This window comes from Mustela putorius, unplaced genomic scaffold (genome assembly GCF_011764305.1).
Source record: "Mustela putorius furo isolate JIRA1106 unplaced genomic scaffold, ASM1176430v1.1 tig00003867_pilon_pilon_pilon, whole genome shotgun sequence".
NCBI classification, from domain to species: Eukaryota; Metazoa; Chordata; class Mammalia; order Carnivora; family Mustelidae; genus Mustela; species Mustela putorius.
In genome coordinates, this window is record NW_025422019.1 from 21,909,159 (window position 1) to 21,926,727 (window position 17,569).

The 17,569-nt window shown below is 34.5% G+C and overlaps 1 protein-coding gene across 1 annotated transcript in view; it reads right to left on the minus strand.

The window, feature by feature from the left end:
- LRP1B (LDL receptor related protein 1B) overlaps window positions 1-17,569 on the minus strand; it is a 1,620,129-nt gene that overhangs the window by 55,056 nt on the left and 1,547,504 nt on the right. The window contains exon 84 of the mRNA XM_045066491.1: window positions 10,835-10,996. Within this exon, the coding sequence (XP_044922426.1) occupies window positions 10,835-10,996 (162 nt within the window). The remainder of the gene's footprint in view (window positions 1-10,834; window positions 10,997-17,569) is intronic.

The following is a 17,569-nucleotide window of genomic DNA, read 5'->3' on the forward strand; positions in this document are numbered from 1 at the left end:
GTGTGGAAGTATACCTATGAAAGAAATGATTTTCTTCAGTGGTTTGATCTACTTACTTTATTGTGACTCAATAGATAATTCTATTCTAAATTTATGGATCATTTCAGAAATTATTTTTAAAAAGAAGCTCAGACCATATTAATAAATGCCACAAAAATAATAAATCTTTTTTTACATAGTGGCTTCCTTATCTGAACAAATTGGAATAAATTATTTTTATTTTCCAAATTATATATTACCTAAATATACATAATATTTAAATATATATTGTAACATATTTTAATTACGTATTATAAATTATAGGCACTCAAAATATCTATTAGAATGAAAATTTTTTGAAAAAAGCATTTGATTTAAAAATTTGTAGAGAACTTTTCTTAAAAACTATCACCTGAAACTCTGAGAAGCAGATAAAGTTTTAAGTATTATCATTATTTATTTTACAAATCATGTGTCACCTATGACAATGAAAATAATTTGAAAGCCAAAGTTGTAGAATACTATTTATTAGTCGACAATTTTCTACTTTACATAGTTTTAAATGATCTAAAAAATGTTTTAATTCCATATCACCACCTCTAAAACTCCATATTTCTTCCTCACATCTGGATTCCAGCTTGATGGGTTCCAGAAGAGTGAACTTAAAGAGTATGTTCAGTGACGATCCATAAAACCACTGAAACTATATTACATTTTACATATTTTGGAGGGTGGTCTGGAAGGTACCATGGAAGGGACATGAGTTCTTGGACTCAGACAATAAGTGACAGAGTTAAATAGGTGTCATTCATTACTGGTCATATGCCAATCTGTTTGTTTCCTCCACTAGGTTGATTTACATTTATTGGTTTATTTACTTTTATATCAATTTCTACCAATTGATTTTCAAGAAAAGCTTGCCCTCGGTTATTATAATATAGGTTTTCTCATTTCTGAAAAGTAATAAATAAAGTGCAAATTATTTCAGCAAATTGAAAATTAAATCATATTGTTACCATGCATTTAGTCATGGATCTTCAAGAGGTAATGCAAGTCTAAAAATTCAAATGCAGATATCTGACCTTTGTATTCATCTTCGAGTACTATTTTGAACCAAATATTTTCTATTTCTATTTCTGTTTCTCTGTCTTATATTTAAGATGTATCTGATTCTCTGGTGGCAACCCTCAATCAATTTTTTTTTCCTTCCTATCAGTTAATTTTCATATAATTAAACACTATATATTGAAAAATTATTGGCTATCTCCTTTCTATTTAATTTTGCTCTTTTTAGTGTTATGTTGCCTATTAGAAAACAATGGATTTTAAAGTATATGCATTTATTGAAATTAAAGTTATATATTTGCATTGAGAATAAAACTGAACAAATAAATACTATTATTATTTTTTAAAAGATTTTATTTATTTATTTGACAGACAGAGATCACAAGTAGGCAGAGAGACAGGCAGAGAGAGAGGAGGAAGCAGGCTCCCCGCTGAGCAGAGAGCCCGATGTGGGGATCATGACCTGAGCCGAAGGCAGAGGCTTTAACAGGCACCCCAATAAAGCCTATTATTCATGCAGTGCTTTGATTTAAGCAAAGATCTGTTCTTCACCTGATGGGTTACATAATCATAGGGTAAATTATAACTTTTCCCATCTGTCTTTGGCCTTTTGCACCCTGGGACTCAAAACTATGAGTTTAAGATTTAGGGATTTCTTTTTTTTTTTTTTTTTTCGTCTTGAGAACAAATGATGGCATCCTGATTCTCTTGTCATTTTTATCAATAATCAGGATGAATACATTTTTCCTAGCATAATATTTACTATCAAAAGATGTCTAATTATTGCATGAAAGAGAGTAATAATACCAGTTTATAGTGACAAAATCTTTAATAATGACAAATATGAAGATTATCACTTTAACTGTATGATAAGAATCTGATTTTGTTTTCTTCTATTTAAAAGATTTAAGATTCCGGAGTCATGATATTTTTTCAAGACATATCAGTTGACATTCCAAATCTGATATCAAGAATGTGTCTAAAATTACTTTTAAATTTACATTTAAATTGTTTGTTTGTTTTTAAGATTTTTATTTATTTATTTGACAGACAGAGATCACAAGCAGGCAGAGAGGCAGGCAGAGAGAGAGAGAGCGGGAAGCAGGCTCACCGCCAAGCAGAGAGCCCGATGTGGGGCTCGATCCCAGGACCCTGGCATCATGACCTGAGCAGAAGGCAGAGGCTTTAACCCACTGAGCCACCCAGGCATCCCTAAATTAATTGTTTTAAAAGTGATGTTAGCAGATGTATTTAAATAGAAACAATTTGCTTGGTTTGAGGTAAGCCTCAAGTAAATATTTTTGTTCAACCTGTGTCTCTATCAGTGCATGATTTGTGTAATATATTATTTTCAAGTACACAATTCTATTTGCAGATGATTATTTATGAATCCATTCAGTTTACTTAACACCAAATATAGCAGAATAACAATCATGGATGCCTTCTCTTCAGGCAAAGCCTGCCTCCCCCTTTCCTTCCTTCCCGCCTCCCTCCCTCCTTCCCTGAACCCTCTTTCCCTCCCTCCCTCTCTCTTGCTTCTTTCCTTCCTTCCCTCTATCCTGTCTTCCCTTACTTCCCAGGGCTTCCACCTGGGTATCTTTAGTTTATTTCTATAAAATCCCTCTTTAGGCAATTAGTGATCATTACTTGTATGACAAGTTATTTTCAATCTTAAGGCTTTCATTATTTTTCATATTATTTTGTATACTCATTCCTCCTTATTTTGGAAAAAGAAGGGTGAAAACTAATGGGTATCCCTAATGCGGCATAAAAGTAGAAGAATAAATCATCTAAGCTTGGCATGATTGAAACACTGTTTCAAGAGTATTGTGAGACTAAAGTTGTCTCAAAATCAAATGAAGCTGGCATGGAAAAAAGTTACTGCTAAGATGCCAGAAAAAGAAATTAAGCATTTTTTTTTAATTTGTTTTTGAAATTAAGTATTCTTAAAGATTTTTTCAAATAGTAGTTTCTGAAATTATTACACATAATTAATAATATTCCAATTGTAAGTTACATTACATAGAGATAAAAGTTTATCTTTGAAATTTTTTTTATTTATTTATTTTTTATTTTTTTTTTAAATATTCCATTTATTTATCAGAGAGAGAGAGCAAGCACAGGCAGACAGAATGGCAGGCAGAGGCAGAGGGAGAAGCAGGCTCCCTGCGGAGCAAGGAGCCCGATGTGGGACTCGATCCCAGGACTCTGGGATCATGACCTGAGCCGAAGGCAGCTGCTTAACCAACTGAGCCACCCAGGCGTCCCTGAATTTTTTTTTTTTTTTTAAAGGGCACTTGGTGGCTCAGTGGGTTAAGCCACTGCCTTTGGCTCAGGTCATGATCTCAGGGTCCTGTGATCGAGTCCCGCATCGGGCTCTCTGCTCAGCAGGGAGCCTGCTTCCCCCCCCCCCTCTCTCTGCCTGCCTCTCTGTCTACTGTGATCTCTCTCTGTCAAATAAATAAATAAAATCTTTAAAAAAAACCCCTTATTTATTTATTTATTTACTTACTTACTTGCTTACTTATTTTATTTATTTATTTGACAGAGACACAGCCAGAGAGAGGAAACACAAGCAGTGGGGGTAAGAGAGGGAGAAACAAGCTCCCCGCTGACCTGATGCAGGGGACCTGATGCACAGCTTGATCCCAGGACCCTGAAATCATGACCTGAGCTGAATGCAGAAGCTTATCCACCTGAGCCACCCAGGTGCCCCAGAGTTTGTCTTGCATAAAATTAACTTTATAAACACATTGCTGGGTGGGATTTGAAACAATTGCATATAAAATAATGGTATGCTCTTAAATAGTATGGAATAAAGTCAATTTCTGATCTTTGATCCTTTTTGTCAATGTAAGTCTAAGTTGCAGCTTTGTCTGGCTTTTAATCTACAAAGATATGATGCTGGTTTTTTATTCACCAAAATTTATGGGGACAAGTATCTTCTAAGAGCCTTTACGCTGAAATATCCGTGATGCCTAGAACAATAAATAGTACCCACAAGAGTTCATATATATCAGTTAAGTAAATTAATTTTAATAATCAGAATATGTACGCTGACTCATGTATGATATATTCTCTGCTTGGAAAAAACTGCCTCAGTGTCCAATAAATTCTTTTTACATGAGCACATTTCCCTTAAATATTTTCCCTCTTACTATTTTTTACATTTCCCAATAATAGCATAACATTATTGTAAAGATATGTTTTTAACAATTCTAGATTTATGTTAGATCAAAATTACCTTCAATAATATTTCTATAATTCTGACAATTTTCTCTAAACTACCCAAAGTAAGATAATACAATTAATACATTACCTTACCCTTAGCCTACCATTCTCCATCCTAGTCACATGAGAAAAGAAATATATTTATTTTTCTTTACATACATTAATTCAAACCTAATTCTATTTTTATACCATTTTTTCCCCCTCAAAACTGGAAATGCAAGCACAGAGTTTCTCATGGAATGTAGGTCTTCATGAGCTGCTAAGTAAAGGTGGCCTGGAACTGTTTTAAGTTGTATCTTGTCAGAGCACAGACAAAAAAATGGCCTGGCTGACTGGAAACAAGACTTTTCTACTTTGTTACCATTCATTCAGATACCTAATACTTTCTCCTAAGTCCAAGCCCTGAGTTCAGCCCCTCCATGATGGATGAGGTATGCCTCACCATGGCCTGTTTCATATTCTAGGGCAGTAGAAAGTCAAGAACATGACTGATGATATAAACACAGCTTAAAAATGCCAAGGAGAAGTGTTGGATGTCCTAGGGCAGAGGCAGCTTAAGAAGACAAAGTGGGAGGCTTAGAGAGGGTTAGCAGACGCTGAAGAACCCACATGTAAAGACAAAGACGTATGAACAATTTAAAGGGGCACATTTTAGAGAACATGAACAGATTTCCATGGCTGGAAAAAAAGATACACAGTGAATGTGTTGTAATCCAGGCAAGAAGCCTGAATAAAAGCAGTGCATGTTTTCTCATCAAGAGAAAAAACAAAAACAAAAACAAACAAACAAACAAACAAAACGGAGGGCCCTCAGTAGCCAGAGCTCCAAATTATTATTTTTTTTTCTAGGTATAAATGCTCTAAGAATCTTCAATCCTTGCTCAGTGGGGAAATGGCTACTTCTGATAATTTCACTTTTTAACCCATGATCCTTTCTTGGAGTTCTAGGCTCAGTTCTAATTGGCCTTCACACCAATAGGGACAACTGAAAACATTTTATTCTTTCCTGGTCATTATTAAAATCCTTTGGTCTCTTTTGCATGGACCTGCTGCCATAACCTTAATTACAATTCTTATTAACGCCTCTTTTCAATGGAGTAGAAACTGGTAACCATCAGGTTGAACCAGTGCATGACCTGAGCTTTGAGTGTTCCCATAGTGAGCCTCAAAAGATGTGCAGAATGGGCAGGATATCAGATGACAGGAAAACACACCAGGGGAAGCTACTTTTGGAGACAGATCCACAAGGCTATAAATTGTGGCTCCTATGTTCTCCAATGGAATAGATAAGGGAGAATGTCTTCATCTCATTCTTGGCAATAGCAAAATTGGACTAATAATACTTCACAGGGTTGTGTGAGAATTTGGTAAAACAGTGTATGTTCAGAGAAAATTATGTTTAAAAGCTTATTTCTCTGTGACCAAGACATTATACATTTTTAGTGATTCGTTATTTCTCTCGCCAACTTTCCCATAGGAAAATTAAACAGAAACAGAAAAGATAAACTTCAAAAGACTTTCCCTTCTGGCCTTTTGCAAATTCTTCTGCACTCACCACTTCTCTTCATCCAGTTAGCTGCTTCTTTCTTCTGGTTTCAGCTTACATGCTGCTTCCTTCAAGAAATCTTTCCTATAAGCTGAATTCTCTTTCTGTGTTTCTGTGCTAGCCACTGTATTTCATTAAACTACCTTTAATATAACTTGTATCTTTTCCAGAATTACACATTAGATTGTAAACCCTTTGAGGGCAGGAAATATCTCTGACATCACTGTTTTCTCAATGCCTAATAGTGACAGGTCCATGATAAGTACCAAATTTGTTTACTAATCAATTGACTAATGAAACAAAATTATTCTGCAAAGTAAAAATAATTCCATCATGTTATCACATATTGTAGACACACATCTATATTTCATAACTTTTATAATTACTCTTGATAGACTATGGTTCTAATACCAGTTACAATAGATGAAATATTTAGATGACTGTCAGGTACTTCTAATTTTATGATCTTGAGATATTACTTTGTGTTGGTATTTAATGCAATAAACTATACAGGTGTGTTTCTGATAAACTAAGTTCTAATTGAAATTATAATGGGTTCCCAAGCAGATTACTAGAGAACTTTAAAAATACCAATGAGAGAACAAACAGATTGCCATTTGATTTTAACACTGGGCTCTTAGACACAGATTGAGTTGGTCCTCAATAACTTGTTATTAAGTACTAATAACCTCAGGTATTATTGGCCTCATGTTTAACATTCAGCTTTAAGTGTGAAATGCCATGCTTATTATTATTTTTTATTTATACTAGAAATCCTTGCTCCAGATATGTACAAAATGGAGCTATATTTGTTCTTAAACAACTTTCTAAAAGAATATTCCATTGTACTTTGCCAGTATTTATCTCTGTCTCTCCTCCCTGGGTGCTTCTGTTAAAATTAATTTGCATTTAGACCTCAGGATTTTATATTGCCATTAGAATCATGAAATGTTTTTACTCAGCACAACTAAGAACTGATGTTTTACCTCCCACTAATGGACCTTTAATTAGGCACTGTAATGAACCATTCTGTCATTCCTTCATTTATGGAGAGAAGATTTTGTATATGCAAGATACAATTTTGACAGAACACCAGGTCCACTGAACCTTGCCGACTCACATATAATAGATCCTAAATTTATTATACTTTTGTCAGTTTTTAGATTTATCATTTTAATGACACTGTCCACAGACTTACTTTGCTGCCAAAGAACAGCATCACCATACTGCAGGAATGTTTGTTGACATCTTGATCAACAACTCCTGGGGTCCCATTCTGACTGTAATATTACTACTTTGGGACCTTGAGCAAGTTATTTAACCTCTGTCTAAGGATTAATTGGTTAATTTTAATAAGTGCTTTGCAGTAAAAGGTGGGAAGTGCTATGACTGCTAATAGTGATAATAAAATGATAATGCAGCCTTTTATAATGCATCAGGCTACCTCAGACTGTGATTCTATTAAGTTGCCAATTAAAATATATGCTTACTCAATTTATTCTTTTTCAGAAACCAAATCGCTATGATGATGGCCACATAATATTTTTTTTAAACTTAGATCAAAAAGAAAAAAAAATGGCCATGCTTGAGCTTAAAAACATTTTTTTTTCAAGTTAAAAAAAAAAAAAGATTAACATTCTATGATGATAGACCAATTGGGAACAGAGATAAGCTGCACAGAAAAATACCAGATGGTTGTAGCCTGATTAAATGTAGCTCTTGTACATTAAGTTGATTGTTCTTTTATTAACTTGTCTCCAAACTGTTTTCATTTATTTTCTATGATTATTTATTTATTTGACAAATGCCTTTGTTGGGTATAATCTCAAAGAGGTCGTCCCAGACAAATAGGAAGGAAACACACAATTAACAATAATACCAGATTAAAGTGAGTAGAAACAGACAGAAGTAAAGAAGCAGTGACTTGAAAATTCGAAAGAAAAAGCCATGCATTCTCTTGGGCAGATGTGAAGATCTTGACAAAGGAAATGGCCTTAAAACTGGACAGGGACAGATAGATAGGATTTGGCATGGAGAGAGGAAGGTGAGGAAAAATCCAAAGAAAGTGCATTCCAGAGGAAAAGAATAATGGGAGAAAGTTGCAATGCCGAGGAAACTGACGTGAGGAGAAGCAGGGTAAGTGTGGTTTTACTAGAATAAGAGAGAGGCTGCAAAAGTAGTCTGGATAGTAATAAGGGTCTGTGTTATGCAGGGGAATAGTTGGTGCTGTCCCTGATTTACTTGGAAATCTTTCAGGGTTGTGAGAATATTGGGAAAGAACCCAGGAGTTGGTAGGTTGGAGTTGTACTGGAATATTCTGCTTTGTTGAGAAGAGGGAAGAGGAAGGAAGAACCATGAGGTCATAAGCAAGATGTGTAAACAAGGTGTGATACCAGCATATGACAAGATTGTTTTTTGCTAGATAAAATCTGTGGGCCTATGACACATACCACTTAAGAGATAATTCCTCAGTAGCTTCCTCTGCAAAATGAGAATAAAACCGGGTACCCCATCCCCTCACTTCCTTCTCCTCTGGAACCCTCTATTTCTAGGAGTCCAGAGTCTCTCATGAGCTGTTTCCCTCACTGATTTCTTCCCATTTAGTTTTCCTCCCTGCCCCTATGGTCCTCCAAGCTATTCCTTATGTTCCACATATGAATGAAACCATATGATAATTGTCTCTCTCTGCCTGACTTATTTCACTTAGTATAATCCCCTCAGACAATCATATTTCTCAGTGTTGAATCATCATGTACCACCACTGCTAAAGCATGAGCTTACCTGGTTCATTAGTGAGATTAAACAGATTAGTAGAATTAAGGGAAAAAAAGAATGAAACACATAGTGCCTGGATATAGAAAGATCTCAATAAATGTGATTGAGACAGAAAACCATTCTTCTTATTATGGATACAACATACAGCTGTGGCTATTCTTTTGAGAATAGGTACAGAGCATGCGGAGAGAAAGCATGGAGATCAGTTAGTAAAAATACAGGTAGGAAATGCTGGAAATGTCAATGAAGATAGTAGGGATGAAGCTGGTGAGAAGTGTTCAGGTCCTGGGCATATTTTAAAGGAACAAGTGAGAAAGAAATTGGGGTGTAAAAGAAAGAAAGCAGTCAAGAATGAATTCAAAATAGATAAATTGGGATTAAGGAGTACACTTGTAGTGATGAGCACTCAGATTGTTGGGATTGTTGAATTGCTGGATTATGTACCCGAAACTAATATAACATTGTTTGTAACTATACTGGAATTAAAACAAAAAAAATAGATAGGAAGATCTTTAAAAAAAATAATAAAGTGGGTTAGATTAAAAAAAAAAAAGGATGAGTCCAAGATACTTGGACTCAAGTGAGGAGTGTTTCCTTTTATAGACGCAGGGTAAACTGGGGTAGAAGCAATTTGGGGTGAGAAAATCAGGTAAAGTTAGAGCCAACTCAAACTGTCAAATAGATACTTAGGTATAAAAATCTGGAATTCAGGAGGGAGGTTCAGCTAGAGATATACATTCAGAATTGTTTGTATTTGGATGATACAAAAAGTCACATGATTAGTTAAATCATCTAAGCAAGTAGGTCTCAATCGCAGTCACACATATGAAACATGTGGAGACTTTACATGGTATTGAAGCCTAACAGAATCAGAATCTTTGGGGGTTATGTTTGGGAAACTGTGTCTTACAAAACTGTATGTAAAAATGCTTAACCTAATGTTCCGATTTGTATGGAAATCACAGGCTCATGGAGTGAGTTTTTGAGAAAAAAGAGATAAGAGACAGTCATGAGCCACTCCAATATTTAAAGGTCAGGGAGATGAGGTGGAACCAGCAAAAGACAGTGAAAAGAAATACCCAGTAAAATGGGAATGAAAAGAAGAGAGTGGTAAAGACAAATGAAAGTGTTTTAAAGGGAGAGTGATTAACTGCGGATTGTGGGATAAAATAAGAATTGATAATTGGCCATTGAATATGAGAACGTGGACAACAATAAAATAAATTAACTTGACCTGATGAACAATATTTTAGCAAAATAGTGAAGATAAAAACTTGCCAGAGGTGAGGTCAAAAGAAAAATGAGAGGAATGTAGCATGTAACAACTCCTTAGAATAAAGCTATGGGTAAAAACAAACAAACCAACCAGGAAAATAAAGTTGTGGGTAGCAAGATATGGGCACAAGGTAAAGTTGTTCAAGAAACAGCTAGGGGGAGAGGAAAATACTGATAAAAAAGAAAGGTGGGGACAGTTTTAAGAGATATATCCATGAGTAGCTAAGAGGGATTGAATGTATGAGTGGACAGTAGAACATTGGAGGTAGCATGGGGTTCCGGCTCCTAAGAAGACAGTCTATGGATCTAAAAGATAAAGTAGTTCAAGAGATGATGGTGATGGTGGGAGCTTGTGGCAGTTCTCTTTAGAAAGCTTCTATTTAATCAATGAAACGGAAAGCAAGCTCTTGAGTTCAGGATGAATTTGGGGAACAGGTATTAGAGGTTTGAGGAGAAAGGAGATGATCTGACCAAAACATCTAGGAGAGTCAGTAGATTAGCAAAATACAGTTGAAGGTATAGTAAGTGCCCATTTGAAATTAGTGGTAAAAACTCAAGTGATCCCAGTCTGTATGATTATGTGCTTTTCTTCAGTTGCATCCATCAGTGGGGTACCGGTTCAGAGAAGATGGAGAATTGGATTTAACCATGGTTAGAGTTTTCAAGGAAAGTATAATAGAAGGAAAGAGAGAGCAAGGGAACTGAGGGTGTATATGAGGGGGTGATTACAATGATGGATTATAGAATCTCAGCTGAGAAAGAAGAAACATGGAATCTTTAAAATGAGAAGAATGAGGAACAATGTAAAAAATTGTTGGAGCTGGGGTGATGGAGGGAGCGACCCTGAAAAATAAGGGGTTGCTGAAAATGAGATAATGGAAGGAACATCGAGATAAGAAAATTACTTAGCGTAAACATCAAAGTATGCTGTCAGACCGTCTTATGGGACTTGCTTTCACTTACAGTACTGACATCTGTCTCCAGTGTGATCGGGCTGGCAGTGGCAGTAGGGCTGGTTCCCAGCAGTCACACTGCAGGTCCCTCCATTTTGACAAAAGTCCTCACAGACAGTCTTACCACAGTTTGGTCCCGTGAACCCCAGTGCACAGCTGCAGGTGGGTCTCCCTATTGCAAAAGAAAAAGTAACAAAAAAGAAATTATTTGACTGGAATGGTTTATTTTCATGGAATCCTCACTAGATAAGTAACAGGAGACCAAGATTCTGGTCAGTGTTTTTCCACTAGTTAACCTGTGGTTTTAGGCAGTAACTTGACCTCTGTGTGTCTTAGTTTTCCCATGTTCTAGTGAAGCCTAGATTAGAAGACAACTCAGGTTCACATCAGGTAAAATAACTGGAGCTCATTTTATGCATAATTACATATTTGAATAGGTGTGTTGTGCTCTGAAGTGTTTGTGTTATTTTTTGTACTTCTCTGTCCATGTCCATTTTGCTTTTTCAATTATTTTTGTTCCATTCGTATAGTAATGCAGATTGTTTTAGCCATTAGAATATAAAATAGAGACAATCATATCTCTTCTTTTATTTTTTCCTTTTTTTCTTTCTTTCTTTTTTTTTTTTTTTTTAGTGTTCAGTGATTCATTAGCTGCGTGTAACACCCATGTGCCCTCCTTAATACCCATCACCCGGGTACCCCATCCTCTCACTCCCTTCTCCTCTGGAACCCCCTATTTCTAGGAGTCCAGAGCTCTCATGAGCTGTTTCCCTCACTGATTTCTTCCCATTTAGTTTTCCTCCCTGCCCCTATGGTCCTCCAAGCTATTCCTTATGTTCCACATATGAATAAACCATATGATAATTATCTCTCTCTGCCTGATTTATTTCACTTAGTATAATCCCCTCAGACAATCATGTTTCTCAGTATCGAATCATCATGTACCACCACTGCTAAAGCATGAGCTCAGACTTACAAATAAATATTCTAATAAGTTCAAAGTGGGCATGCCACCTATATTTATGCAATTAGTTATTTTAGTTGATTTAAATATACATACTGCATTTAGTATATAAGCACTTAGTAAGTCCTACTTTATTTCATTTTGAGATTTTTATTTATGCATGGGAAAGGACTGTCATTTAGTAAGAAGATTTAAAGTCTAATATTAACAGCACACTAGAGCAAATCTAAGGGATCATCTATGGATATTTTTCTTTATTTGCTCAATAACACCACAAGTAAAGGTGAAAAATCCTTTAAGGTGTTTGGAACATAACACAGTTAACTGTTATATCAAGAATGAGTCTCTCTAACTGCCTAAGATGTCAAGGACTGGGTGAAAAATGGAGTATAGAGCTAGCTCTTGTAAGAGAGATTAAGGAAAACAAAATGAAATAATGGCCACCATTTGTAATAGGTAAAAATGAAGTTTAGAGGTTGTGAAACTGTAAAGAAATAACATGAAAGAGAATAAAAAAAATAAATTTAGTTATAGATCTGAATTAACTAGGACTTGGAAATGTTACTCAGTTGACTAGCATCAGAGAATATCCAACCATCTCCTCTCTCAACTTTATAGACATGAAGCGTAATTAGATTGGTCATAAAAATGTATGAGTATAAGGCTTAGACTTGAAGTGTGAAAATGATATGTTTTCTCTACTGCCATAGATTCTACATTTTACATTTTTTGAAAAACACTCATAAGTGAATAAAATGCCTCCAAATAAAATCCACACGTATTTCCAAGAGAATAAAAAGTTGAGGTTCCACAACCTATTTACTTATTTTGCTTTGAAAGCTCTCCACATACTTAAGCACACTTGAAGCTATTGCTTCTTAATGAACAAAGTTACATACATTTTTTATGGTGAGTAGCACTGCTTTATAGCTTATGTATAAATCTTACTAGTTTTGTGGCAGACAAATGCCTATTAATAGGTTGAGAAGCAAGGTAAATTTTACATACATTAAAAGCTGAGTCATATCATGTTTAACATTTCCAGAAAATGGCTTTAAAACTTTTAGCTAATTATTTCTCTTATAATGGTAGTGAATTTTCTAGTTGTTGCTTACATATAGACAAAATATCTTTACAGGAACAATAGTGGTTGAAAAACAAAGACACAAACAAGAGAATGAATAGTGGTAGAAGATGAAGAGGATAGAGAATTGTTAGAACACAAGTACTAAGGAAAATAAAAGACCTGAACAAAGGAAGTAATTCCTCTTCATCAACAAGAACCAGTGAATACCTTACCGAGAAATAAAACAGATAAACAGGAATACAAATTAACATGAGCTAAATGTGGAAAAAAAAAATAGACCACAAAGTACACGAGAAATCAAAAGGAATTAGAATAATCTCAAAAAGTGCCATATGGTGGTAGGACTTAAGCACCATAGATTTATGGGGTTTTTTTCCCCCATTGTTTTCCATGTTTTTTAAAATTAGGAGTGAAAAACATTAAAGTGATAGAAGTTTGAAAGAAACAAATGCAACCCACTAAGGCACTTGAAAACTGCTCTATCCCAGTCACTGAGAGAATGATGCCATGCCTTTATCTCATTTACAGCTGTTTTGAAACTAGGGCAGAGTGACCAGTTTTTCCCCAACCTCCACCCCCAGCATATGCCTCAGATCATTTAGATTCTGGCTGAATTATTTTCAAAAGGCTTCTTTCTCTTCCTTTAAAGAGAAGATTTCTTTTTGACAAGAAGAAATCTTCATATTCAGGGGAACATTACCAATTTGAAGCTGTGTGTTGATAACAGCAGATCTTTTGTTTGCTGATGGGAAATGAACCATCTGTCACAGAATTTTATAATGGGCTCCATCTAATATTTTCAGGATTCTCTCTGGGTGTACCCTAATAAGTTGCATTGGATTTATTTATAAAGATTTTTTAGGTAACTCAATTTGATTTTGGCATTTGAAAAGGCAACAATACTGTTACGATGACTAAGGTATAGATTTATAGCAGTGAAGCGTCCAGGGAGCTTGGGAGTTGACAGCCTACAAGGGTAGTATAATCAGGAAGAGCATCAATTAACTGGAGGAAGGAGGGGGAGGATCAGGTTGTTGCCTCTAATCAGTCTGCTTTCTGTAGCATTTAGACGTTTAAAATGTGGGTTGTCAGGTCCCCTGGACATATGCTATCTGTGCCAAATACCAGTGGTGGAACCATGAGCACCACTTCTCTGTTTCTTTCCCCCATGAAAAACAAATAAATAAATAAATGGGGGTAATAATATGGGGTTGTTCTGCAGAATCAAGTAAAGTAAATGAGATTATACATGCAAAGCATTTCTAAAGGTACTAGGCACACAGAAGGCACTCAGTGACACTTTAGCTCTGTTTATTATTATTACCGTTGTTATTTCTACTGAGATTCACCATTCTTCATTTTGTGACTGTGTCCTAAAGAGACACTGTAACATTCTAAGAAAATCTTTTGGAAAACTGTCTTAAATTACACGTTTTATCTCCATTATTTATTTAAGATAAAACAAACTGAGGGTTCCTGGAAGGAAGGGGGGTATGAGAGATGGGGTGGCAGGGAGATGGACATTGGGGAGGGTATGTGCTATGGTGAGTGCTGTGAATTGTGTAAGACTGATGAATCACAGACCTGTACCCTGAAACAAATAATACATTATACGTTAATTAAAAAATTAAAATTTTTAAAGTGATGGTATAAAGCAGAAAAACTCCATTAAGTCTCAGACTTCAACATCTTTAACTTTGGAAGATGGGTCTTTTTCCTCTCTTTACTTTCTCAACATGCTTAATTCTACACTTTAGTAAGAAAGAACACACACATACAAATCCCACGAAACAAATACAAACAAAAAAATAATCACACCTATTATTTTTATCAAGTCCATTTACTTGAATAACTTCAAATTTTGATATATACTTGAGCTTTTTAAGAGTCTACACTCACAGCTTTCAGTTCTATCAAATGCATGAAAAAATCTTTGATCATAAAGTCACATTCCAATCCTTCAGTGGATTTACAGTTTTTATTTTTTTCAGTATACAAAAAGATGTGTCTTAACCTGTTACTTCTCTTTGCTATTTCAGAAAAGAGGACAGATCCCTCAACATGTATGTATTATTCACATAAATCAATTCTGATTCCCTAGTGGTAAAAGAGGTTGAGGGATGGAGAAGTTAATGTGTATTTATATAGTCTTGCAAAGCTTATCTCTGATCTCTTAATCCCTAAATCCACTGATTTCTTTTCAATCATCCTCCTCCTTAAATGTCTGCATAATTTACACATGTTAGTTTTGAAATTTATTTTTTCTTTTTTATTACACATTTTATTACACATCTACTCTTAAAAAATTCTTGGTTTGTAAGACACTACCATTGTTGATTTCCTGTTTTTCCTTTTCAGTTGCCTTTATGTTTTCTCTTTCTGTCTCTTAAAATATATTATTCCAGACTTCTTTTTGGTGATACACTTTCATGGTTACAATAATTGTTTCTCTATTCAAATACTTTAGCATCAGTTTCCTGACTCTGGGCTCATTCACCTTCCTAAATGACAGGTCTTCAGTCTCAGTCTTTGTTGTATGTCTCGTATATGTGTCTCTGGCTGCTCAGTAGGTTCAACTCTCCCATGACCCACAAGAGAGAAAATTCTTCTCATAAATATTGTCCTGGTAGCTTACACAATTTCTGAAGACTAGGTTCTCCTAGTACTAGGTCTGCTCCATATTCAAGTTCGACATTGTATGTTAGCAAAGTGCCTTACTAGCTGTGTACAACAAGTGAAGCTTAGTTTATTTGCTCCATTAATTCATTATTAATTTATCTGCTTCTGTTCATAGTCGAATGGAAACTGGTTGCATATATCTTCAAAAATGTGCCGGCAAATTTTTATGCATCAAGTTAAATAATAAATAAACTGTTTAGATTTAACTGGATAACCAAGTATGTCAAATATGGCAAAAATATAACTAAAGGTGTTAATCATCTATAATCAGTAATATACATTAAGGAATATTCATTGATACAACTAAAGATTGTATTGCTCATAAGAAGAAAGGAAATGTCTTGGATTCGCACAGAGTTCTTGAAATTTTGCTGATCTTACATGGCCCTTACACACCAAAACTAGTCTCAGTAAAAATGGTTAATTCTGAAATAGTTCATAAGAATATTTAACAGGAACTAAATGAGTTTAATAAATTTGGTAAATAATAATAAGTTATTTGTTTGTTTTTTGGTATTAGACAGACCTGGGAATCAAATCTTACTAGATATTTATTAATTGTGTGGCTTTGCAAAACTTACCTTAACTCACTAGACATATAAAGGTGCTATTATATGCTGTATTATATGCTGGTAAAACACGCAGCACAATGTCTGCCACATAGCAAGTACTTATTGGTAGTGTTATTTTTAGTAGTTGTATTGGTATTATTACTATTAGTATTTTTATTAAGCAAATTATCAACTGAGGCTATTATTTAAACTTAACTAAGTACATGTGTTTTTATTAAGAAACTACATATGGAATCCCAATACACATTTTTCCATATGTATTCTTTAGAAAATAACATAAATATATATCCATATATATCAACTCAAAATAATGTTTTAAAATGTATAATAAAGATGGAATCTTTTCTATTATATAGATAGGTAACTACATGAATATTATAATGATTTACCATTAGTCCTTAATCCTTGTTAAATGAAACATTAAATTTTTATGATTTGGTTATAGTTTACCTCTAGAGAGATGGTCCTATATGACTATATTTTACTTTTGTTATACAGTTATAACCAGTTATTTCTTTGATGTGGGTAGATAATATTGCTGATTTTTGGGGTAACAATTTCTTGGAGCATTGACTTTGGAATAATCTAGATTTTTGGATTCTACTTATCCTACTTAACTATTCTAGCTCACATCTGAAAATTACCACAATGTAGACATCATGGAATGATAAGGATTAAATAAGGCCTTATGTTTAAGGAATTTGCCACAGTTCTTGGCACTTATTAAGCATTCAAAATGTAGTGGGCACTATAATAGAATACGGCTTGCAAAATTTCCAAAGTATTATAATCACTGACTATATATCCCATATAGAAAAGGCTATTTACTTGCTAATGATTTTAGAGTAAAATTTGCAGTATAGCTTTTGGTCAAGTAATATATGAATAAATATCAATCAATGCTCAAAAGCATACATTCCTATTTGAATATTATAAAAGTGTGTCTGTTGGCATTTTTCAGTAATTTGATGTAATACCGGAGTCTGTTTTTAAAAGCTAGATTTATTTAATAAACAGTATTTAAGCTGATTATAAAGATGCTACTCATCAGTGTGATTTAATCAATACTGTATGACTTTAAGTAGGTAAAATTACATCTCTGCTCAATATGGGACAAATAAATCATGACTCCTTTTTTCTATATAAACATAATGCTAGAAAAATGTGTGGTTGATTGCCATGAAGGAATGCTCTAGCTCAAGCAATTACTCGTGAACATCCTATGAGACAGTGACAGTGTTTATTATTTCTGAGGGGAAGATACCTGCTAGTGAGCATCATTAGTCAGTTCTCTTTTCAAGCAATTTATTTGGAATTCATACTATTTATCAATGTGAACCATGCATCTTACTCTGTTTAATTTGGTACTCATTGAGTGAGTCTGTTCCTTGTAAAGTTTTATCCCTGGTTGTAATGTTTTCTACCTAACAAGTTTTCTATAGT